A 24,589-nucleotide genomic window follows, 5' to 3' on the forward strand; every position below is an offset into this window, starting at 1 on the left:
ATTGCTTGTCAAATACAAAGCCAGCTTTTGATCACTACGGGGGTTTTAGGAAAAGGCAGGGAATAATATACTTCCTGTGAATAAAACAAAGGGAGATAAAATAAAAATAAATTTGAGGAACCAGAGCAAAAGGAAAGGCAATATAGCATTTCAAGATTTTACTGCTTATCAGTTTTTACACCAGCTTTCCATTTTCATAAACTAATTAAAGTGTAAAACTGTTTTAGTTTGGTCTGTGTCCCTGTGTCAACACTGCTGATTTCAACAGTCATCCCTGTCATTTCTTTCTACCCCTGAACGACCGAAAATAGTTCAGGAAACCATGATTAACTTGAGTTTGCTCCAACAGATTGTTAAAGTTATCGTTCTCCTCACCATAACCTGCTGATAACCTAAGCTATAAATATTAATGTCCACAACAGCAGCACATGTTTAAAAAGAAACTTTTCGACATTAACAATTTAGACAAAAGCTAATTTTTTGTATGTAAAAGAGTTAGGGTCACTACTAGTATGTGCTTGTGCCAAAAACTGACCACAATGTATCTTATCAAAAGGGTTTTTAATGGAATTTAACAAACTGGCAGCATTCTAGAGATGCACTTTTACAGAACGAAAGAACAAACAAAGGAATAATAGAAATAGAGCATTATTCTAATTATCCAGTGGAAAAGGAGGCAAATTTCTGAGCATGATCTGATTATTAAAACAATGCTCAAGGATGGGGGGGTGGGGGGTCGAAGACATATTTATGCGCTGGCTGACGTCGGCCAGTGATGGAAGGATGGATGACAAATGACCATTCCTGCTTTAACGCCTCCTCTTCCACTGGTTCATCCATTCTCTTCTTCTGAAATGGTGAAGACGGATGACGGCAAGATGGAGGCGAACAGAGACTGATGAAGAGTGAAGGGACACAATAGGAGAACACTTTCTTAATTCCTGATTTTGCTGACTGGTTTATGATGTTTCTCTTCGGTCAGATACACAGAAGGAGAGGAGGACACATATGGTAAGACAGAGGGGATTCTGGGGGCTGGTGATCACTCCATGGCCTCCTGGTTCTCTTGGTCTGCACTGATCTCCTCGCTGGCCTCCTTGCCCTCCTTACTCCTCTTGCTCTTCTTGTGTTTGTGCCTCCGGTGGCTGTCGCCCTCCTCACTGTCATGTCTCCTCCTACTGCTGCTGCTAATGAGAGAAGAAGTGGCGAGGACAACAAATGAGAGAAAAGGGCAAAGAGGAAAGCCAAGAAGGGAAAGAGGGTAATTGTAAGAAGGGGGGAGAGAGCGACACAATGACAGGACAATCGATAGATGGAACAAAAGAAAGAGGATGAGAAATGGAGAAGGGACAAGAGGGCACGAAATATGAGAGGCAGGCAGTCCAGTGCCAGGAGGAAAAGGTGAAGAACACAGAAGGAAAGACAAAAAAGAAAAGACATGTTGTGATTCATTGTTACTCATATACGACATTCTTTCAGATACATTAAAAACGGAAATAACCATCTTGTCTGTGTTCAAATACCTGCGTGAGGATTTGTGACGACCCTCTTCTTTCTCTCGGTGGCGTCTCTCCCTGTGTCTCTCCTCCTTCTCTCGGCTTGACCTGTCTCGATGGCGTTCTACGTAACCACGCTCCTGGTACTCACGGTAACGGTATCGCTCCTCATCGCTATGGCAGTCAAAGATGATGAGATATTTATTGCACTTTGAGCTACATGAAGTATTTCTACTTTAAAATATACAAATATGACCTAAAATATCAGTGTTCAGAATAAAGACTCCTGGAGTTGCACCAAAGACGTCACAGTATTGGATTGTAGAGATATGAACTGAATATGTTCATTTCAATAGTCCAATAGATTTATGTGACCACTAGAGGGAGTAGAGGGACCCTATGGTGTGGTGATGAAAACCGACACCACAGGGTCTTTGATCAAAGTGTCCAGAAGTGACAAGATGGCATGTGAACCACAAAAAAACATCTTTCAGCCTCAAAGAAAGTGACAAAGTGATAAAAGCTAAAACCACTGTTGTTTTCACCGCTGGGCACAGCTGTGAATGACAAGAATGGAGTTTGATACTGAAATCACAGTGTTTCTTCCACACAGTGAGTTTGATTATTAGGCTTATGAAGGTATAATGTTATTATGTGATGTTACTATCTTTTCATTGATCCATGGTTCAGACTAAACTGTGACGGTTATGTTGTTTGGACGATTCCAAACAGATCTTTAGTACAACTATCGACACACAAACAGAGGAGAAAACAGGTGATTTGTGGTTATACTGTGGCTGTTTTCGGTCTAAAAACAGAACTAAGTTAACTGAGCTAAAATGTACAACACAGACTCAGGAAATAACCTACGTGAGGATAATACGTGTTATTTTGACAGACAAATGACAAACTTAAGAGTTTTTGTTACAAAAAGAAAACTTGATGATACCATAATACAGATGTGTGTAAACAATGAGTTTTATTTAATTCAGTGAGTGTCTGTGGATACAAAGCATTGATTCTGTGCTGGTTTTGGTAGCTGTCAGTGTATTCTGGTACACAACTCCCGACTGCTGTTGAGAGTTTGGAAAATTAATACTACATATAAACCCTTTAAATATGAAATGACTACTTAGTGGGAAATAATTTGACATGTTTCTATGATTTTAAGCAATTTTGAAGGGAGTCCTTGAAATGTGTCAGACAAAAAGAAAATCTAAATTAGGCATGTTTCCAACCAGTGGGCTGCACAGTGTCAGAAGGCTTCAAGAAACACAGCCATGTTAAAACCCGACAGTTGGTGATTTCCGTCTTAAACTATGAATTTTTTTTGTCATTGATGAAATCAATGAATAATTTAATCTCATCAGTCCACAACACCTGTTGCTACAACCAGCCGTGCTTTCATGGTTGAATTGGAATATTCAGAAAGAAGCCAGCTTGGGTTGCCTTTCATGGAGTCTGTCATGGTGCATCGCCATGTTGCTACAGTTGCTCAGAACAGACTTTTCTCTGTTTTGTAGCAGGTGGCTGGGTAGCCTTGAGGGGCATTAACGTCATTTACTATGTCTGCGGACCAAAGTTCAGATCTGCTTCAACCAAAAAGCCCAACTGGGAGAAAACAAACACTGGGACATCTTTTGTTATTTGCAGCCTCCACAGGCATCACTGCAAACTGTAACTTCCCCACTTAAAGGACTTGTGTCTCAGCAGGACCTGGAAAAACTGGTTCATGCATTTATCTTCAGTCGATTATTTTAACAGGTCTGATCCAAAATGCTGCTGCTCCAGTCCTCACTAGAACCAAAAAAGTTGACCACATCACACCAATTCTGAGATCTATACAGTGGCTTCCTGTCTCTCAGTGGATAGATTTTAAAATATTTTTGTTAGTTTATAAAGCTCAGAATGGTTCAGGGCCCTAATACATCAGTGACCTCCTTCTACCGTATGAACCACCCAGACCACTCGGGTCCTCTGGCACAGGTTTGCCCTCTGTCCCCAGAGTCAGAACCAAACAGGGAGAAGCAGCTTTTAGGTTTTATTCTCCACACATCTGGAACAAACAACCAGAAAACTGCAGGTCTGCTGAAAATCTGTTCTTTTAAATCAAGGTTAAAGATGTATTTGTTTACAGCTGCTTTTGATTAGACTAGTTTTTGTTTTGTTTTGTTTTTTTTCATTTCTAGTACCTGCACTGCAACTCACAATTTGAACTGTTTTGATTGATTTAACATTAAATTAATTTTAATCAAGCCTGTTTTTAGCTTTCATTTTAACTGTCTCTTATTTTTGTTTTAATTTCTTTCTTTACGCCACTCAGGTTTGAAAAGTGTGTGGTATACCAGGTTTAAAGGTCACTGCCAGGGTTTCACAATTTGTACAGGGCTAACAACTGGATAGGGCTTTGATGTTTGTCAGGTTTGTTTGCCTTTGTAAAGCACTTTGAATTGCCTTGTGTATGAATGCTGCTATACAAATAAATTTGCCTTGCCTTACCACTAGCTGTCACTAGATAATACAGTGTAGGAACTTTTTACCCCAAACTTTGCTGTTTCCATCCTTCTACCATTTCTAATATGATACTTGTAAATGTGTATAAAAATATGTTGTTGCTGAAGTAACAGATGTTTAAGTCTACTTAAACTACTGTACATACTGTGTATATAAGACCACAACTTCAAAACTCATTTGAAGTTGAAAACAACATCAGCATTCATCGCATTTGGCATCTTACATTGCCTGTGCCTCTGTGTTTCTCTCACCTGGTGTAGCTCATTCCTGAAGGGCTGTGCTCCCTCTCCCTTTCCCGCTCATGTGTCCTCTCTCTGGGTCTCTCTCTATCTTTGTCTCTCTTATCATCTCGACGAGGATAGTACTCCCAGGGTTTAGAGTTGTCCATCATGGGAGGCCAGGGAGGCGGCACACCTCCAGCCATTGGTGGAGGGTATGCACCTGAGAACAGTAAAAATGCAGGACAGCAGCATGTTTAGAGGATTGAATGTTTTTTAATTCAATGAAAAAAACCTGATAGATGATAACGCATTTTTGTACATTTGGCAAATATTAAATTTGATGTTATATATACATGGATAATAATTTGCATGAGATCATTGCAATCGTTTCCATACATACAACATCTCAAAGTTATGTTTTTAGAATAATAATAATAAGAAGAATAAAAACAACTTGGAGGCTTTGTTGAGCTGCAGGAAAACAGATAATAATGTGATGTTGTGTACCTTGAGGGAATGGGTAGGGAGGGACAGAACGTCCATCGTAACCTCCAGGATGGCCACTGCGGTAAACGAAGAAAGGCAGTAGATTACACAGTGTGTGTGGGCTCTACAATTAACCATGCTGAGGACCACTTATTTTTCCATTCCGTCACATACTGTCAAAAAATTCTACAGTAAAGCTGGTAAAGAAATGTTTAAACTGAAGCCATAATTTACAAGCATAACATGAGTAAATCAAATGAATTACAGGTTTACGTTTTAAAAACTTGAGTGCAATTTTTAGTCTTTTCACTGTCATGTCAAAATTGGTGTTTTGATGAACAAACCAAAGTTGGTGTGATAAAATTCTTGACTTGACTTAACTTGTTACAAGTTGATGTTCAGGGTTCCTACAGGTTTCTCCAAGCTAAATTTAAGACTTTTTAAGACTGCTCAGAACAGAATTTAATGTCCATTTCATAGCCATACTGGCAAAAATTTGTGACTCCTAAAATTTAGGAAAAGATATTTATTTACTCCAACGCCTTGATTCCCATCATTTAGAGTTGAACTGATTTCTTGCACAAGGTGCAGCGAACTTCAAACACATTCCCCTCCACTCATGTCAACCAGGTTATGAATGATCTTTTCTCCAACCAGGCATTACTATTTTTAAATTTGCACTTCCTCATGCTTACTTTTCACTTGCAAATTCCAAAAATCAGCTTTCTTGAGTGACTATTGGCTGCACGTGTGTTGGGCTGAATGTTCTGTGATCATTTCTCACTGGGGGCTGCAAAGTTAGCAATAATTGGTTCCTAATTTCAATATAAATTGTCAGGTTAGAACGGGTAGAACTGAGTAGACTAAAGTTACTTTCATTTCAGTTTGGACATTTCCCAGATATTTACACAACACAGCAAACACATTTATGACAACATAACTTATAACCACATCAAATTTAATAACTTTTAAAGACATTTTTAAGGTAGTAAATACAGATTTGTAAATTAAATACTTTTTAAGACACCGCAGGAACCCTGATGTGACTATTAGTCAACGAAACATGGACAACTAAACTCAAATTCTTCTATTCTCTTTTATAATGACTGAGTAGACATAGAGTAAGTGTGATGTGTCATGGTTACCTGTCCATAGTGGGGATGATGGAGGGAGGGGGTCCACTGGGTGGGGGAGGAAAACCAGGAGGAGGGACGGTGATGGGCAATCCTCAATAAGAGAAAGAGGAACCAGAGTAAACACACTGAGGAATACACGCAACTCATCAACCAACAACAACAGAAGAGTCTGGATAAATTCAACAGAAGAGCAGTCATGAACTTACTGGGTGGCGGGATGAGCGGAGGGGCGGAGCTGACGTTGGGTGGAGGAGGGAGGAAAGGGGGTGGAGGTATGTTTGGAGGAAGTGGTCCAGGGGGGAAGAAGGCGGGTATTTTCGCTGGAGTTGGCTCAGCCTCTGATGTGGAGTGTTCAGAGATCACCTAAAAATCAACAGGCAGGAAGATGCTGATGTTACAAGAGAATAAACAAACATTTAAAAGGAAGATCAATAACTTCATGTTAAAATTACATCAAAAATATGTAAAACCCTTGTACCTGGATATTGTTGCCATCTAGGTTGTGTCTACGTCGTCCTTCCACCCTGCTGATGGTGGCTGTCTGTCCACCAATCACATCAATGGTTCCGCTCGTCTTCCTGGAAAAATTTATTTAAAGAATACAAATCAAAAGATTGAGGGGTGTCCAAAACTGTAAACACATTCATACCACTGCATAGCCACACAGTAAGCAAACAACATCATCAATGTACCTAAGTAACATAAATAAAATGTGCTATAAAAGTTACTACTGTGGTACTGAAACATGTTCAAAAGCACCACAGTTGGACAAAAACTTAACAAAAAACACATTTTCAGGTCCACCATCATGTTAAAGACAATTATGTCCCTAAAAAAGACTTCATACTAAACTACAAAATAAAATATTACAAAATAGGAAATTATGTTTGTTACCAGCTAATGTGCAGTACCTTCAAGGCACCTGTACGTTTTATAAAATTAACTGACTTAAAAACAAAACCTTCAGCCATTTTTTCTTATATTTTCATTCTCCTCTGCTTCAGATCAAATAAAAAAAAGACAGCCCTTTGTATTTTGCTCAATGTTGAAAAGGTTTTTAACTGTAAAACGACACAAAAGGATCAGGGCTTCAAAATTTGCAAACCTCATTATAAATAATAAAAAGTGTTCAACAACTAATTATCAATTCACCTTATCATTTAGTGGATATTACATGAATATCTATTAGCTAAAAAAAAAAAACTGTGTTTTTGGCAGAATAACTTTGTAGTTCCTCTTTAACTATTCCTTATTTAAAAGCACTACCTGTGGTACATGTCTGATAGACGCACAGCATCGAATCCACAGAAAAAAGACAGACAAAAAACTGTATTTTTAAGGCCTTGCAAACAGCACCACGAGTATTTCTGTGGTCACGTTTCATCATTTCATGGTCAAAAAAACACATCAGACCCCATATAGCATCTAAATGTTCCCCATCAGGCCCATTTAACCTTGCGGGGGCAAGGCCATGTCCACTTACGTATAATAGGACATGTCCTGAACAGGCGGGCCAGTCCACTGAGTGGGGGAGATCCTACCATTTTGAAACAAAGGACAGTAGAGATGAGAATAACATTGACCCTTACACACAAACACACACAACAGCCCATGGGATAGTGAAATCATTTTGTTGTGCAGTTTCTGTCAAAACATTCAACTTTTGCTGCTTTCCAATGTATTCCCTTTTTGCCTTATTGTCGCGATCAGTTAACAGTAAAGCAGTGATTCAATTTCCCTTAAAACACATAATTTGTGGTGAAAACTGCATTTGTGTCCATTACCAGGCATGATGACAGAAAAAAAAGAGTTACCTGGGGACCTGGTTGCCCGCAGATTTATACAGGCTGACTGGAGATGTAAAGTCTGGCTTGGACGTGTGAATTGGCAAACTAGACAGGTCTTTCTCATTGCCTGTCCTGCCTTGCTGAACCTAAAAACGTGTCAAGAAAAAAACAAAACAAAACACTGACATCTACAATATAAAGAACTGAATCTAGCCCTAAATATTCAATACTAGTAAGAATACATTTGTGAAGTTAACAAATTGTGGTAAATATGAAACACATTAGAATCGTATAAAGATTGCAAAAAGTGGTCAAGAACCAACACATAAGCAAAAGCCAAGATGATTAACTCTTACAGTGATCTTGCTTGTCACTGAACCGACTGTAGAGACCTCCAGACCCATGCGTAGCCTCTTCTGTTTCTCACAGTAAGCTTTCCATGTATCTTCATTGAAGCCATAGTTAAAGTAATCTGACAGATCCGCTCCTACACACAAACAATGTATCCATCAGTTTACATGATGACATTAGGTGGTAAACAAATGTAAAAGTGATGCATTAAAAAAAGTTTGATTACTTGCAAAACATATTAAAATGTTTGGATTCATTTCTTTTGAGTGGCTCCACAGTGCTTCAACCTGAAGACCTGCCTGCTTTAATATGTACAAAGTATATGCATAATGACTCTACATCTTGTCAGTCAATATTGTTGGTTTGTTTCCCTGTAATTCAGTGCCTTGTTGTTAACCCACTGGAAACTGATGACTACAACTAAAACATTAATTAAGATCTTGATATTCACATGAACCATAAACCTATCACTTAAACTTAAATAGTCAAATCGAATTATATAATTTGGTGACCTGTATTTGTGTCTTAAAATGAAGCTGAATAGTTGAGTGTAAACAGATCCATGTACCCATAACAAATGTAATACTTATCTACACACACATACCAGGCTTCCGCCAGGGTTTCTCTTCAAAGGACTCCACATCCACCTCCAGGACTGGAACCCCATTGATGTTTCCAGGAGCATCCAAATCGACTCCTTTCAGCTTTGTGGTGACTACAAACAATCAGTAACAAAAGATGCTGAATATTAATGTCCCACAAACTAAATTAAAGTTATTTAGGACTTTGTGTACAGGGCTGTTATTGTAAATAGAGAATAGTAGAATAATACAGGTGACAACAGTAGAAGAATATAAAAAGCTTGAAGTTGGTACCTTGTCCATAAGGTCTGGAGCCTGTTGACTTTATATTGAGGTTGACAGGTGGAGCTCCATAAGGTCTAGGTGAAAATGAAAAAATATAATCTGATTACTTACTTAAAATTAACTGGATGGTAGATGTACAACAACTCAACAGCTGTGTGCCAAAAAACTAAATGGCTGACTAAAACTGAAACCTACGTGTATTGTGGCGCTCCTGTTTTAATGTCTCCAATGGTGACACGAACATCATCGTCGTCATCATCACTATCGCTGTCACTGTCCTCATCTTCACCCGCAGCTTCACCTGGAGTCTGAAAGACCACAAAACAAACAGAAGACATATGACAGAAGATTTACCAAATGAACAAGTTTTGGCAACAAACAGAACAAAACAAAAGACAAAAAGCTTTTACCTCAGAAGCAACGCCATTCCCTGTAGCATGTTCAACGGCATCATCTGTAGGAGTTTCAGCAGGTGCACTGTGCAATAAATGATAAATTAATCATATTATTCTCCCAAAATACAGATACATATTCAGCTGACTCAGAAGTAAAAGGGGGAAAAGATGATTAAGTTGAGTCATGGTGGATATCAAGTACATGAGATTTGTATATTGCAGAGTAAATCTGTGAACACTCACTTTATCTGAAGTTCTAACATATGGTCATTTTTCAGTAGCCCTACAACATGCTCATAGGTCCGTCCAATTATTATGTAATCACCCAAATGCAATTATTTTCATAAGCTTCCATTATTAGTGCGTAATCATGATAAGCATCTTGATTCAAGTATATAAAAACAATTTGATAAAACTGACAGAAAAGTTACATCTGATTAATATGAACACATCATGTATCATTTTGAGATTTTCCTTTTTTTCACCTCTTTTATTGTCATCTCTGTGCACCCTTCATCTCAAGGCACTTAACTTTTACTGGTACCTACATTATCATTAATCTACATTTTTATACTTAAGTAATAGGCTTTGTGTATTTAAATTATTGATGCCACAACGCATGTTCTTTGTGTAATTTTTGACTAGAGGGGCCCACAAAAGTACAAGTTTTATTTGTGTGTTCACTACCAATAAATGTGTCTCCTTCTACAACTGTGTTATACTAAAGGGATAAAATGAGAGGAAAAAGAGTAAGTTATTAACTGCAATTACTTGTGTAACAATTAATTGTCAACTAAAATACATTTAAGAAGTATCCCTACATATAAATTCAGGGTTACAGCAGTAATGCATAAAGTAAAATCCATTAAGACTAAAGCTGGGTGACCAAAAAACTAAATCTAGATAACTTTTCAATATTATGCACAAGTTCAGATTTTTCCTAGCTATACCAACTAAAGATAGATCTATAAATGTACATGCAACATATGACAGGAGAAAAACATTTACAATGAACATACTACTAGAAACAAAGAAGGTTGCATTAAGAAATGTTGTTGAGTAAGAAAGTTTCCTAAAATTTAAGTATTTTTCACAAGTTTCAGACCACAAAATGTTGGTTAATTTACATAATCTGATACATTATTCATCCCTAATTAAGCCCATAACATACAAAATAGTTTTAAAAGTACACAGTACGAAGTAAACACAGTACACCATTAGTAAGATATTACACAGGCTGATTACACAAGTGAATTTATATGAATGCAAAAATAGAAAACGTGTTCTGCTGTGAATGGCACTTCAGTGTGTGGACTTAAACAGGTGTCTAGTTCATGTGGACTTTAATACCTGACAGCAGCATTCAGTTTGGCTTCCTCGTCCTCGTCTTTGCTCTCAGATTCATCTGAATGAAGAGAAAAATGTGAATCATTTAGCTAGCATCACAGACTAGAAGCTATTCATGTTTCAGAAATTTTTCAAAAGAAGCAAAGGGAGTATTTGTTAGATTTAAAGCAGGGGTCTCAAATTCATTTTCTTTCAGGGGCCACATTCAGCACGATTTGATTTTAAGTGGGCCGCACCAGTAAAATAATAACAGAATAACCTATAAATAATGACAACTCCAAATTTTTGTCTTTGTTTTAGTGCAAAACAACATTAAATTATAAAAAATAATTAGTTTTATGAACTATCCCCCCCAAAAAAGATGAGAATAACCTGAAAAAAATGAAATTTCTTAAAAAAAAAAAAAAAGAAAAAAAAAAAAAGGGCAATTTTAACCATATTGTAGCTAAACTTATCATTTCTACATATGCATTATGGATCAGATCTACAAAGACACTAAACAATTAGTAACAGGCAGAAAATAGTTAACATTGTGCTTAATTTTCTTTAGACATTTCAGGTTGTTCATATTTGTTCAGGTTATTAACATTTTATTATTACAGGATAGTTTGTAAATGTATATATTTTTATAATTTAATGTTATTTTTTGCGCTTAAACAAAGGAAAAAAATTGAAGTTGTCATTATTTATAGGCACAGTGTAATATTTTTTTCCACATAAAATCAAGAAGAAAATCTGGAGTTATTATTTTTTGTAGGTTATTCTGCTGTTATTATTTGACTGTACATCATATTGGTCTGTATGTGGAACCTGAACTAAAATGAGTTCCACAGCCTTAACTGTAGAATTTTAGCACTTTGCTAATTCACCCCACGGACCGGATTGGAACCTTTGGCGGGCCACATTTGGTCCCCGGGCCGCATGTTTGAGACCCCTGATTCAAAGAATGAGTAGTGTTTTATATTTGGATAACTATGTGTAAATAATTAGCCTGGAGCCAAGATATTTTAAAAGGCCGACGGCAGTAAATCAATCAGGCGCTATTAGCTCACTTAGCTTCCAGGCTAACCAACACTCTAATCTGCACACAAACAAAGGGACTGATGCTACTTCATTAGCAGAGGTAGCCGTCACATAGACTCTTTCTTAAGTCATTCAGCAGAGGTTCTGTTTATTGACTGAAGTCGGTAGTTGTTGTTTTATGTCAGGTTACCTCCGTACAGCCATTCCTCCTCCTCATCTCCAGCGCTGGCATCCGTGGTGGTTGTTTTATCCGCTTCCTCTGCAGACATGTTGAGCTAACAGCAGCTTCACCAAAACAACCTTCAACAACGCGTCTAAACGCAAAAACACTCCTGCAATTACTTCCTAAAACGAGGTAACACAGCTATGAACAAAATATTTGACTTCATAGATTCATTTCCAACCTCTGCGAGTCAACGTGAACCCGGAAGAGATTGACAATGACCCCGCTACAGTCAAGGGGAGGGCGCAGACTACAGCGCCCCCCGGCGGCGGAGACATCAAACTGCTCAGATGTATTGGTAAATAAAGTACAGATAGATAGATAGATAGATAGATAGATAGATAGATAGATAGATAGATAGATAGATAGATAGATAGATAGATAGATAGATAGATAGATAGATAGATAGATAGATAGATAGATAGATAGATAGATAGATAGATAGATGTACTTTATTTATCTCAAACTAGGAAATTATAGTGTAGCAGCAGCATGGGACACATTCAATAACAATCTGCTATCACAACAAACATGAGTAAAGAGAAATAAAACATAAGAGCAAACACTATACACAAGGGGTCTCAAACATTCAGCCTGGGGGCCAAATGTGGCCCGCCAAAGATTCCAATCCAGCCCCTGGGATGAATTAGCAAAGTGCAAAAATTCCACAGTCAAGGCTGTGGAACTCATTTTAGTTCAGGTTCCACATACAGACCAATATGATGCACAGTAAAATAATAACAGTATAATAACATACAAAACATAATAACTCCAGATTTTCCTCTCAGTTTGATGTAAAATAAATAAATAAATAAATCTTACATTATGTCTATAAATAATGACAGCTTCAAGTTTTTTTAGTTCAAAACATAACATTAAATTATAAAAATATTTACATTTACAAACTATCCTGTTACAATAAAATCTGAATAACCTGAACAAATCAGAACAACCTGAAATGTCTAAAGAAAATTAAGCACAATTTTAACAATTTTCTGCCTATTACTAAATTTTTAGTGTCTTTGTAGATCCGATCCATAATGCACATGTAGAAATGATAAGTTAAGGCATAATATTGTTAAAATTGCACTTATTTTTATTCAGAAATGTCAGTTTTTTCAGGTTTTTCACTTTTTTTTATACTTAGTTTATAAAAGTAAGTATTTTCATAATTTAATGGGGTTTATTTGCACTAAAACAAAGACAAAAATTTGGAGTTGTCATCATTTATAGGTTATTATGCTATTATTTCACTGGTCCAGCCCTCTGGAGATAAAACCAGGCTGAATGTGGCCCCTGAAAGAAAAAGAGTTTGAGACCCCTGCTATACACTGTACACTATAAATTAAAAGTATAAAAAGATCTGGGTAGATTCTGGATAATAACTGTAATGTGCTGGGAAAAAAAACTGTAATGTGCTGAAATAGATCTGCAAGGTGCAAAACAAGTTGAAATATTCCAACTGGGAATGTGCAAAATGACATTTAAGTGCAAATGGGTTTATGACAAGAGACCTCAGACAGAGGTGTGTTTATTGATCCTTAACTCATATAGAAATTACATTCTGTGAAAAGATTCACATTCAAGGTGACTGTGCAGCAAATGTCATTGTTTTACATTATTATTACATTTGTTGATACATATTATTGTTGTATTATGTGTATGTTGCATTTTACTGCTGGCAATAAAGGTTGAGGTCAATTCAATTTTTTTTACAGCCTACTGTTGACCACTTTAATCTATACGTGGAGGTGGAAAAAGTACATAGAGCAGAACTAGAGATATTTATTTAGAGAATACTCAGTACTCAAAACAACAATAATATAAAAGCAATATAAACAAGTGGTGTCAGACACAACAAACCCCGCCTCTCACATGCACTGTAGCTTATTTTGGCATCAATCCAGCTGATGTCATCATGTCTATGTGTGTGCTGATGTCAGCATAGACATAGACAGCATAGACACATTTCAGCCATTATGAGTAAATGGGGGGAGAAAAAAAAAAAGTCATGAAAAATTTGAACTTTGACCTACTTTTCCCAAAATACAATCACAACTACTTTGGGTCACTAGCAATCTATAAACCCAACTTGGTATGAATCCAACCAGTAGTTTTGCTGCTAAAGTGTTAAACAAACAAACAAACAAACAAACAAACAAACAATCTGAACCAAAAACAATACCCCTTGGCTCCCCTTCGGGGCTGTATAAAAATATGTAAACAAACAATATGAAAGCCTATTCACATCCACCACACACACTCACATAACATTATACATATACATTTTAGAAGTGGGTACATTCTTATTTGTTTTCAGCCAGTTCTTAACCTTTGCTGTGAAGGTTTTAACATTTGTCAGTTTCATTCCATTTGGCATCGTGTTCCAAATGTAACAGCCCTTTATGGAGAAAGCAGACTGTTCAGATATGATTCTAGGGTGGCATATTTTACAGTTATTGTTTACAAGTATAAGTGAAATGAAATCAAAGATTAACAGTAAGAAGCACTGCAACAGAATCTCCTTTGATTTATGTTGGTATTAGTTCTGCTGGTCTCGAACACTTCAGTAAAGTCTCCCTCTCATGTTAATTTTGTCTTTTCACACCTTTTACGTTGCTACTTCCGTCATGTGTGATGGGCGTCTTTCCTATGCGTTATTGTTCCATCTGTGTGATTAAAATCACACTTACGTTAGGATGCATTGGTGCAAAATAAAGGAAAAAAATAAGGGAATGTATTAAAAATATTTGTAAAAAAAAAAATAATAAGGTTATCAAATATTATTATTTATCTTTTGAATTCTCATCTTTTCAAAAATATTTAGTAATAATACAGGTATTATACAGATTATCAGCTTTTCATGGTCATCAGATATGATCAATTTGTACATTTAGAGGGTCTGTAGTGAACATGGAAACATTGTCATCTTCTGCAACATTGATTCACTAGTAAAACTCATTTAGTTTGACAAATAGCAGTGGATAGGGATGCTTTTGCTTAAATAGTCCCTTTTTCTTCAGTTTTCTTTGTTCGGATATAATAACATTTTAATTTTCTCTGAGCTTTTAAGAACATCTACATGGTCACCTCATTAAATAAAGAAAAACACCTCCTTTCCTCTGAAAAATGCAAAATACATATGAGAATAATACAATAAACAGTGATAAATGACATAGTAAAGGTCAAATGTAGAGGGAAAATGCATGTGGAAGTTGTGTCAGAAATAGTTTTAGATCTTTAAGTGTTGAAAAATAACAGCATTGCTTTGAAAATGTACAAATAAAATCTGAATGAAAAATAAGCACCAATAAAATATAGATACCTCAAAAATCTACCTAAGTACAATAACAAAGTATTTGTACTTCCTCACTTCTCAGGTTTGTCCATGTATCATTGTTTATAAAATCATCATATGTTTGTAGCATCACTGTGCTGTGACATCCATGTATCTCTAAAAAACAGGATGAATTTTTCATGAGATGAGAAAAAAACTGGCTTTTCAACTTTGTGACAATGCATTTTCTAGCCAACCACAAGTTTTGTTTGAGCAGGAGGATATTTTATCATAATGAAAAAACTGATTGGCACCTAAAGTGGTCAAACAAATGCATTTTAAATAAAATGAACAACATTTTCCTCTGAAGTGTAGTGCAGAAGAAGTTTAAAGTTCCATCAAAGGTAAAGTACTAATTAGTATTTAAAACAGCACTAAAGTAAAAGTACTATATTTCAATACTCTTCAGGTGCAGCTTCAAATCAAAACTGTGAATGAATCGCATAAGAAAATAATAAGTGTATTATGTGTTTTGTACTGTGTGACAAACTCATGGTCATATTATGCAATGATGACCAAAGGCACAAAAACAGATCAGTATCTTGTTGACTTCTTTGATGTTTCACAGCCTTGTCTTGCTGCTGCTCTGTTGTATCTGTCTGCACAGGAAGGAGGACGCTGAGTCCCTAAGGTGGCCTTATGTGACCTCAAGGATGAAGAGGGTTAAGTCGCCGGAGGTGTGGGATGTCAGCGGGGGCAAGCAACTAGTACCTCTAATCACATTCAGGACAAGGCTCAGAGTTTCAATGAGCTCTTCCACACAAAACTCAGAAAAAACGTGTAAGTAAATTATATAACATAAACGTCCCTAATTAAAAGTAACAACCAAAACCATGAGAAACAACAAGAAGACCTACACTTAAAGTATGTTTACACATTTTTACTTATAAAGGACACAAACGTGCATTTGCTGTTAAGAGTTTAATGCACCAAAGAGTTAGAGGAGTACGTCTGTAAGTTGCACGGTTAAATCACTGAAGGAAATGAACAGGACACTCCACCCACAACTGCTGCACTGGCCAGCATTAAGACTGTGGTTGTTGGAGTAACTGCATGTAATAATCTATATACACAAACCCTATAATTGTGTGCATTTAATGAGGGACATTACCGGAAAAGATGAAGCACTCTCAGTATATAATGTGACATAAAACTTTTTTTAAAAAAGTATTAGTAATGCACTACTCTTATGGGCAGTTCTAAAACACATCTACGGTGTGTTAAAATGAGATGTAATGAAAAAAATTAACCTATAAGGACCCTGTGCTACTTTTGTGGCTGTTCGCAAATGAATTTTTCTCTACATTAACCCTATCTGAAGTGATTTATCACAGTTAATTGTTACATTATCCTCTTTATTTTGTGTTTCTTCAGTAAAATCATGTATTTTCCTATATTTAATTCACTGACCATGTAGATGTTGATAAAAGTTCAGAGAAAATTCAAAGATTATTATATCAGAAATAGAGAAAACTGAAGAAAAAGTCAATTTTTCAGCAAAAAATATCATTAACTAAACATAATCCGAGCATCTCCTTCCACTGTCATTGATCCAACTCCATGGGTTTTACTGATGAATCAATGTTTTGAAGATGACGGTGTTTCCATGTTCACTATGGAGCCTCTGAACGTTGAAATGGGTCATATCTGATGACCATGAAAAGACGACAAGCTGGATTTTACACCAATTATTTACATGGATTAATAGGATTAATTGATCAACAGATATTAAATATTTTACATCAGTAAATGGTTTAGGTTGACGGTGGATGTTTGGGTATTTATGGGTTAATAAGTAACTATGAATAAAACAGCAAAATGTAACCCAGGTAATATAACAAAACCAACACAGAAGTAGAAATAGTCACGTTGTTTGCACTTCAATCAGGAGCGATGGCTGCAAACGCTTATCACTCTTGATCCGGACTTACGGAGTGTAAGAAGAGCTTTTCCTCCTCATCTATGTATGACCTTGCATGTATTAGCTTAGAGATTGAAGCCAATCAATTTAATGTCCCTCTCGTTAATCAGAACTTAACATAATTATGTATTTGTCAAACACCACACATTCACCAGGTCACACTTAGCTGCAGTATTTTCTTAGAATCTTATGTATTGACTTTTCCGAGAGTCACATCTGCTAATGTTTATTTATTCATCCATGATTTACCACATAACCAGGAGCCAGATATGTTGACTTACACTGACGTCATGAATGAACTCCTCGTGTGTGTTCTCATTACTGTTTATATCATGCATGCCACCAAGGCCTTGACATTTCAGATGACTTCTGGGTAAAACATCTTAGTAGTTTTATTCTTCTTTCCTAAGTCTCTGAAATCAAAGAGCAGCTGCAAGCTCAGAATCACTAAACTGACTCCCATGATTGCTGTTGTGGTCCCGTTTGCACCAGAAGTTACCCATTAATGCAAAGAGGACCGTTAATGCATTTATGGCTTTTGACCAGTTAAGTGGGGGCACTTTAGCCTCGTCAGTAAACGACAAGAAAATCTGTGGAATCTCTCACTCTGTTTTTTTTTTTTCTCCACCACTTCAGCTAGTTTCACTTCAGTGTATTAGTGATTATACAGCATTTACACATACAGCTCTTTTATCCACATGTCTGCAACATCCACCAGTATACGATGCTGAAATGAAAATGCAATTAGGGAATGCGGAGCAGGAAATGTGTACATGCTCATACAAAAAGAAACTGACATGGCCACGGGCACACATACTCACAGTGGTTATATTATATTGTATTAAGTGAGTAAGAACATTGATTTTTTTTTTTTTTCCTTTGTGTGAGAGGCACAGGGGCTCATTTCACAAGTATCTTCTGTATCACATCATACATGAACCTCTGTATGTTGATAATACCCACTCACAAAGACGAGACAGAAGATGTAAATGGTCTCGCACTTCAGCTGATTTTGGAATTGTCTTTATTTCTGTCTCCCCAAACCCATCGCTCTTCCAATCTTTCCATCTTTGATTGCATTCACTCCTCTACTGCCTCATATGATGCTTTTTTCTCCCATATCTTTATTTATTTGTTCTATGTTTTTTTATATCTCAGTGAGATGCTTCAAATTTGTTTTACTGGTTTCACCATAATGTCTGCCAAATCTTGCTACAAACTCTAATAAATGGCTTGCCCAGGCTATGAATATGTTGATAAATTCTTTTTTACCAGGGTTTACATGATACAATTGTAGATCTCTGGCATTTATGTTCAAACATATGCAGAGCCATATGAATATTTGACATGTTGAATAATCTGCTTCCTTATTCTTCATTTTCCATATGAATTTCAGTATAACTCATCCAACAGCTTTAAGAACACGCAAGTCACACATTGAACTGTGTGAAAAATTCAGGAATAGAACGATGCGACTTTTATTAGCAATTCAAGTAACCATGGCAACAAAAATTGCAATGGGAAGACATGAAATTGATCAAATCCACATCATATTTACAGCCACATTACGATATTATGCTTCATCATAGAAGCATCATTGAAACTTTAAATTGGTCAAAAGACATTAGACTTTATCGGGCTCCAGCAGCATCTTGATACTCGATACACTATTTATAAAATCACAGTTTTCATGTTTTTACCAGATTTTACATGGGATGGTCAGACTTCAGTGAATGATAATCACAAAAATAAAGAAAAGGCTCTTGAAAATATTTATAACTTTTCCTTTAAGACTGCTGTTACTCTATGCTTGTTCTCAACCAGTGCTCCATATCAGCTAGGAGTAAAGCCACATTTGTTGTTTTTCAGACAATGTGACAACGAACTCCTAGTGATTTACTAATCTAAACTACGAGCCTCAAAATAACATGAGCTCCATCCAACTGTTCCACTGAACCCAAAAATAAATCCGAGCAGACATGTCTGTTCGAACTCAGAAAAGAACAACATTTCTTTCCAGGTTTTCCACTAAACCTACAAAAATGTACATCAACAAATTGAGCTGAGTCTCCTGTCTCTCATGTTGCAAAGATTTGGGGGATTTGGGGTTTCCCCTGCAACTCAGAAGCCGCTGTGTGAAGGCTACACTGAGCCAAATGTCACTGTTGGTTAGTATCAGGGCTGGACTGAGACTCATTTTCAGCTCTGGAGTTTCATACCTCAGACCGGCACACTTTAGATCACGACCAATTATTATTAAAATCATGCAAATATAACCTTACATGTCCTCTTCATCTGTCTCATTTCTGACTAGTGGTTCAGGGTTGTGCTGCTGAGCTGCTCCTCTGTCATCAGTAGACTCTGCTCTCCCTTTCACACTTCCTCTAGTTTCTCTCGACTCGCCTGCACCTGTATCACAATAAAAAATCATATCTACAGACATTTTGACTTACTTAACCAATTAAGATATTTACACTGGCAAAATATGCTGGCTTATTTGATATTATTTTATGCTATTGCCTTTCAGTTGTGGGCTTTGTGTATTTACTGTCTCACTTTTAATGATAAAAATTAAAATAGGTCAGGACTATGGTTTGGGTATAGAAAGTGGTTTTAGTGGAACTAATGCTTGTTCACACAGTCTGTTCCAACAGCTCACCTTTTCCTTCCATCCTGACAGGAACAATCCCCTCATCACTACTGGCTCCTGGCTCTGCTTCTGACACTAAAGCACATTTTAAAAATGGTCAGAATTTTTTTTTTTTAAATTTATTTAACCTTTATTTAACCAGGAAGAAAATCCCATTGAGATTAAGAACCTCTTTTCCAAGGGAGTCCTGGCCAAGAGGCAGCACAACACATAGTTACAACATACAGTTACATTATACAGTGACAACATACAGTAATTTACCGGACCAGTCAACCTATGTAAAACACATGCATGTCATTGAGATATTCTCTAACACTCTGAGTTTGGATTTAAAAGCATTCAAAGAGATCAGTTCAGTCAGTTTCCAGTCTCTTAGCAGCATATTCCATGAGCAAGGAGCAGAGTACACAAATGCCCTTTTTCCTAGCTCTGTACGGGCAAATGGCACAAAGAGGAGCAAATGTTCATTTGATCTCAGACAATAAGATTCAATATTTCTTCTTGTTATTAAACTGCAGATGTAGGGAGGCAGTAGCCCAAGTATGGCCTTGTAAATAAAAGTGTACCAGTGTCCCAGTCTCCTAGTGGACAGGGCAGGCCAACCCACTCTGGAGTACAACTCACAAAGATGTGTCCTGGCTTTAGAATTTGTAATAAACCTCAGAGCAGCATGATAAACTGTGTCAACCATCTGAAGATATTTGGATGATGCATTCATATAAAGCACATCTCCATAGTCTAACACAGATAAAAAAAAAAGTGGCAGTGACTAGGCGCTTTTTTACATCGAGATTCTCAGCACAAATCTTCTATTTTGCAAAGCCTTGGTGTCAGTTTCATTCATGTAGTGCTGAATCATCTAGCATTTAAGAGCACCTTTCATATTGAACAGGCCTACACCATACTCTTCATTGGAGCCTATTTATTCTAATAATCTTCCCTCTCTGAGCAGTCCTACCTGCCCACTCTGGACTTATGGGCTCATGGCTGGTGTCTGCTGCTGGATCTGCTTTCTGACTCTGAGGAGCTACAGACAAAGTTTCCCAGTTATGTGGCGTCGCATCATACTATTATTTAAATTGCATAACGTTATGTTCCACGCCACAATGCCATACAATTCATTGACTCGATCATTAACTAGCTTTAAAGGTGGTTTACCCGGTTCATCGTCCTCATTAGTTGTTTCCGACTGGGAGGTCGTTTTTGTGAAAAAGTTGGTTTAGGCACATTTTGGCACATTTGGCTGCATTTGCTTCAAGAGCTTTCCTCTTTTTAATTCTTGCTTCTCCGCGCCACCCTTGCTCTTGTTATTATCCATGTTTCAAACAGCAAACACAGCTGACCATCCACAGCCTACAGAGCACAGGTCGTATATGCTCCACAGCTACAGTATAGAGCTACTAACCGTATGCAAGGACATATTAGGTCAGGTCACGGTGCGTCTGCAAATAAGAGGAAGCTAAACAAACAGCTTGCTAGTAGAGGGGCTGGCAGCCCAGGAACAGCAGCTGCAGATTACGTGATCAACTCAGTGCTATGACTGAACACCGGCCCCCAAAAAATAAATAAATAAAATATTAAATATGTATTTAAAGTGAACTCCAGCCCTCGCGCCCTAAATATTATACCGGCCCACCGGGAATTGTCCCGGTCCTCCCGATTAGCCAGTTCGGGCCTGGTTAGTATTAGCCTCCTTCCCTGGAAAACTGTTAGTGAAACTGCTAAAACTCTGTGAATCTATCAATAGGATGTTTGTTCTCTTTGCTTTACTCTGATGCAATTGCTCTGTCACAGGAGATTAATGTGAACAACTGATGTTGTGTAGATTTGTTGCTGGTATTATTTGGGCAGTCGTTGTTTATGATATTCTGTTCATGCTTTCTTTTCTTATGTTCCTCTTATTTATTTTGCTTTATCTTATTGTAATTTTGTTTGTTTGTTTGTTTTTTCTTTCTCTCCTGCCCAGTTTACTCAGTTCTTGTTGCAGTTCTTGTTACCATTATAATTATCACCATGGTTGTTATTGTTTGTATTGTTGATATTTTCTTGTGAGGGTCTTCACCACCTTCTTCTTCCTTGCCCCCCCATGTCAGGTCCGGCATCGAAATGTGGTTCAACAAAACTCATAATATTCATACGCCTCATATACTTTATGAAGTTTGTCTTGGCAAAGCAAATTTGTTCAGCACCAAAAGGCAGCCAGATTACCATTCTGCTATTATGATGGTGGACAAGACAAGTTTAAAAAAAAGCATTTTTAAAAATAGGATATTTGTGATACAATGAAAAATCCTGCAACCAACAGACCCATTAAAAATTTATGCTAATTTTTTTTAGTCTGTTCTTACTGACTTTGACGTTTTTCTTTTTGTGACAAATTTTTTTTTCCATTATTCTTTTACATGTAGAAAATGACAGACATCACTGGGCTTGCATTTTGACAGGGCTTAGTTGTTATAAACCCCATAATAAATAAAAAGTCACAAAACATTCTCTGGATTCAGAATTTATTTGTTATTTTTATTTATGTTCTTGAAAAAAAATTACCACCTTGGACAAATCAGGTTTTAGGCAACATCATTCCATTTTCATGATAAATGTAGTTGAACAGTTGAATGTAATGGAGCCGTACAAGAAAACAGCTGAATAAGATCAGAAAAGGAGACAGATTTTGAGGCCGGTCAGCAGTTGCATGCATTGCTGTTCCTCTGGTTTCCCTTCAGGCCTCTCTTCACTTCCTCTTCCTCTTCTTCCTCCTCTTCCTCCTCTTCTCTGTCCTTTTACCCTGCTGCTCCCCATCCTCTAGCACCATATTCAACTTCATTTCCTTTTTCCTCTTCTTCTCCATCCTTTCCCATTCACTGTGTCCATCATTTTGTCTGTTTTTCCTCTATCTTTCAGGCTCCATCTCCCTCCCTGCTTCCATCCCTCTCTCCTTACGTTGGATTAGGACAGTTTACAGCCTAGTCGATGCTAATCAGGTTTATCCAGACAGAGGGCGATCATTGGGCTATCAGTAATTACACACTCTGATATTAGCTTACTCAGATATGTGTCCTGGCACATTTTCAATCCACATCATCTCTTTGGATCAAACACATGGTTATCACAATAGTGTGATCCCATACATAACAGCTTAATGTGACAGTTTCCATTCCTTTGTTTTGCCAAACAAAGATCCATCTGTTGTGCAAATAAATTTCATCTAAACACTCAGAAATTTTGTTGATTGTTGCAAATGTGATTACAGATTTATTTCCAGTGACATACTGTGTGATTTCTTTCTTTTTTTTTTTTTTTTTTCATTTCACCACTTCAGCTCAGTCCAATCTGTTCGGTGGGTCATAATTGATATATGAAACACCACAATTGAACCATGAACACTTAGTGACCACACAGAGTGGATTAAAAAAGCCACTGAACTGCTTGTATTAAAGCAGAGGAAAGACAAATGGAGGCAGATATCAGGTTTATAATGTCCAGTCAGCAGGCACAGCAGAGTGTTGGATTGCATTGGGGAAAAAAACATTATCCTGAGCATTTGGCCAATCGTTGAAAGGAGAAGCGATGAGGTATGCTTTGAGCCTGAATTGTGTTTGTGTTTTTTCCTCTCTGTGTCCCTGTGGTTTTGTGCCAACAGGCTGAGAAGGTGTGCTTAGCCGCTGGCCTGAGGGTGTGAAGATAGCCCCATTTGTAGATGATTAAGTTAGAGGGTGTGTGTGCTTGTGCGTCACTAAGAAGGAGAAAGAGGAGAGAGGGGAAGGTGAAACTACAGAAAAGACGATAAAGAGAGAGGGGGGGGATGAGAGCAGTAGAGAGAGAAACGTTTTTCATTACGTAATCTAATCTAAGTGGCTATTTTTCTTGTATAAAACCTCTGTTGCCCTCTGTAAGGCCGCTGTCCTCATCCGTCTAAAAGCACTGAGTGAGTCATGCTGTGGGTCCGCATATACACACTCAAACACACACACCGAGTCATACTGAGTCAGCCCAGATCTGCTATAGACGCTCACCTCAATGATGAATAATGTAATAGGGAAAGGCATATAAGCTGCTCAAATGACATATGAGCGCGGTGGACAGTAGACATATGGATGATCCTGATGGACACACACAAACAGGGACATCTTCAGAGGGCATATGGGCAGCTGGACCAAACTCTGCTAAACAGGTGCATTGTACTTTGACACCTTGAGGTGCAGGTTTCCTTTGTTTAAATGAACAATATTCAGGGCAAGTTATCCAGCTGGCATGGAAAAAGTTAAGTCTCTCCAAAGTACAGTGTTTTTTTTTTGAGGATAAATTTCATCTCTACGGTGTTTTGTCTCTTATTAACAGTTGGACAGCTGCTTTAACTGCTTTACTACTACCATGACTTGATTTATTGGAATATACTGTACATAACAACAGTAAAAAAAACAACAACAAAAAAACACAAAGAATATCTGACAATCGTATTTAAGACTCATAGCAGCAGAATATAAAACCCATGGTATTAATATAACACAAAATAAACGTGCAAACACTCATACTTCTATGTACAGGTATGAGTATTTATGAAATAATTCCTTGTTTTATTTTTTTTTATTATATTTGTAGCTGTGGGACAACTGAACAGTATTAAATAAAGCATCATCTCAATAACCCTTTGACACACAAGCTCCTAAATGGGTCAAAACTGACCTGTATATATTTCTCATTTTATTTCTCATGCTTTGCAGATTGCTTCTTTGTGATTATCACTGAATAAAATATATAATTAACACATTCTAAGTATTCTTTAATAACTTAGTTTTGATGACCACAAATTATTTGTTTGTTATAATAATCATTTTA

At 37.1% G+C, this 24,589-nt stretch overlaps 1 protein-coding gene across 2 annotated transcripts; it reads right to left on the reverse strand.

Moving 5' to 3' along the window:
- Positions 1–544: 544 nt before the first annotated feature.
- fip1l1b (FIP1 like 1b (S. cerevisiae)) lies at positions 545–12,065 on the reverse strand. 2 transcript variants are annotated; one of them, XM_030147832.1, is made up of 16 exons: positions 11,813–12,065; positions 10,603–10,657; positions 9,268–9,334; positions 9,053–9,165; positions 8,867–8,931; positions 8,596–8,706; positions 7,997–8,127; positions 7,668–7,786; positions 7,337–7,390; positions 6,332–6,431; positions 6,060–6,216; positions 5,863–5,944; positions 4,739–4,794; positions 4,262–4,451; positions 1,524–1,670; positions 545–1,184 (listed from the first exon to the last, which is right to left on the reverse strand). In XM_030147832.1, the coding sequence occupies exons 1-16, from the start codon at positions 11,889–11,891 to the stop codon at positions 1,043–1,045; spliced, it is 1,668 nt and encodes a 555-aa protein (XP_030003692.1). In that variant the 5' UTR covers positions 11,892–12,065; the 3' UTR covers positions 545–1,042. The 2 variants fall into 2 exon arrangements, with proteins under 2 accessions (XP_030003692.1, XP_030003681.1); XM_030147821.1 differs by having other exon boundaries at positions 545–1,187; positions 11,813–12,064.
- Between the last annotated feature and the right edge of the window lie 12,524 nt (positions 12,066–24,589).

This window comes from Sphaeramia orbicularis, chromosome 1 (genome assembly GCF_902148855.1).
Source record: "Sphaeramia orbicularis chromosome 1, fSphaOr1.1, whole genome shotgun sequence".
NCBI lineage: Eukaryota > Metazoa > Chordata > Actinopteri > Kurtiformes > Apogonidae > Sphaeramia > Sphaeramia orbicularis.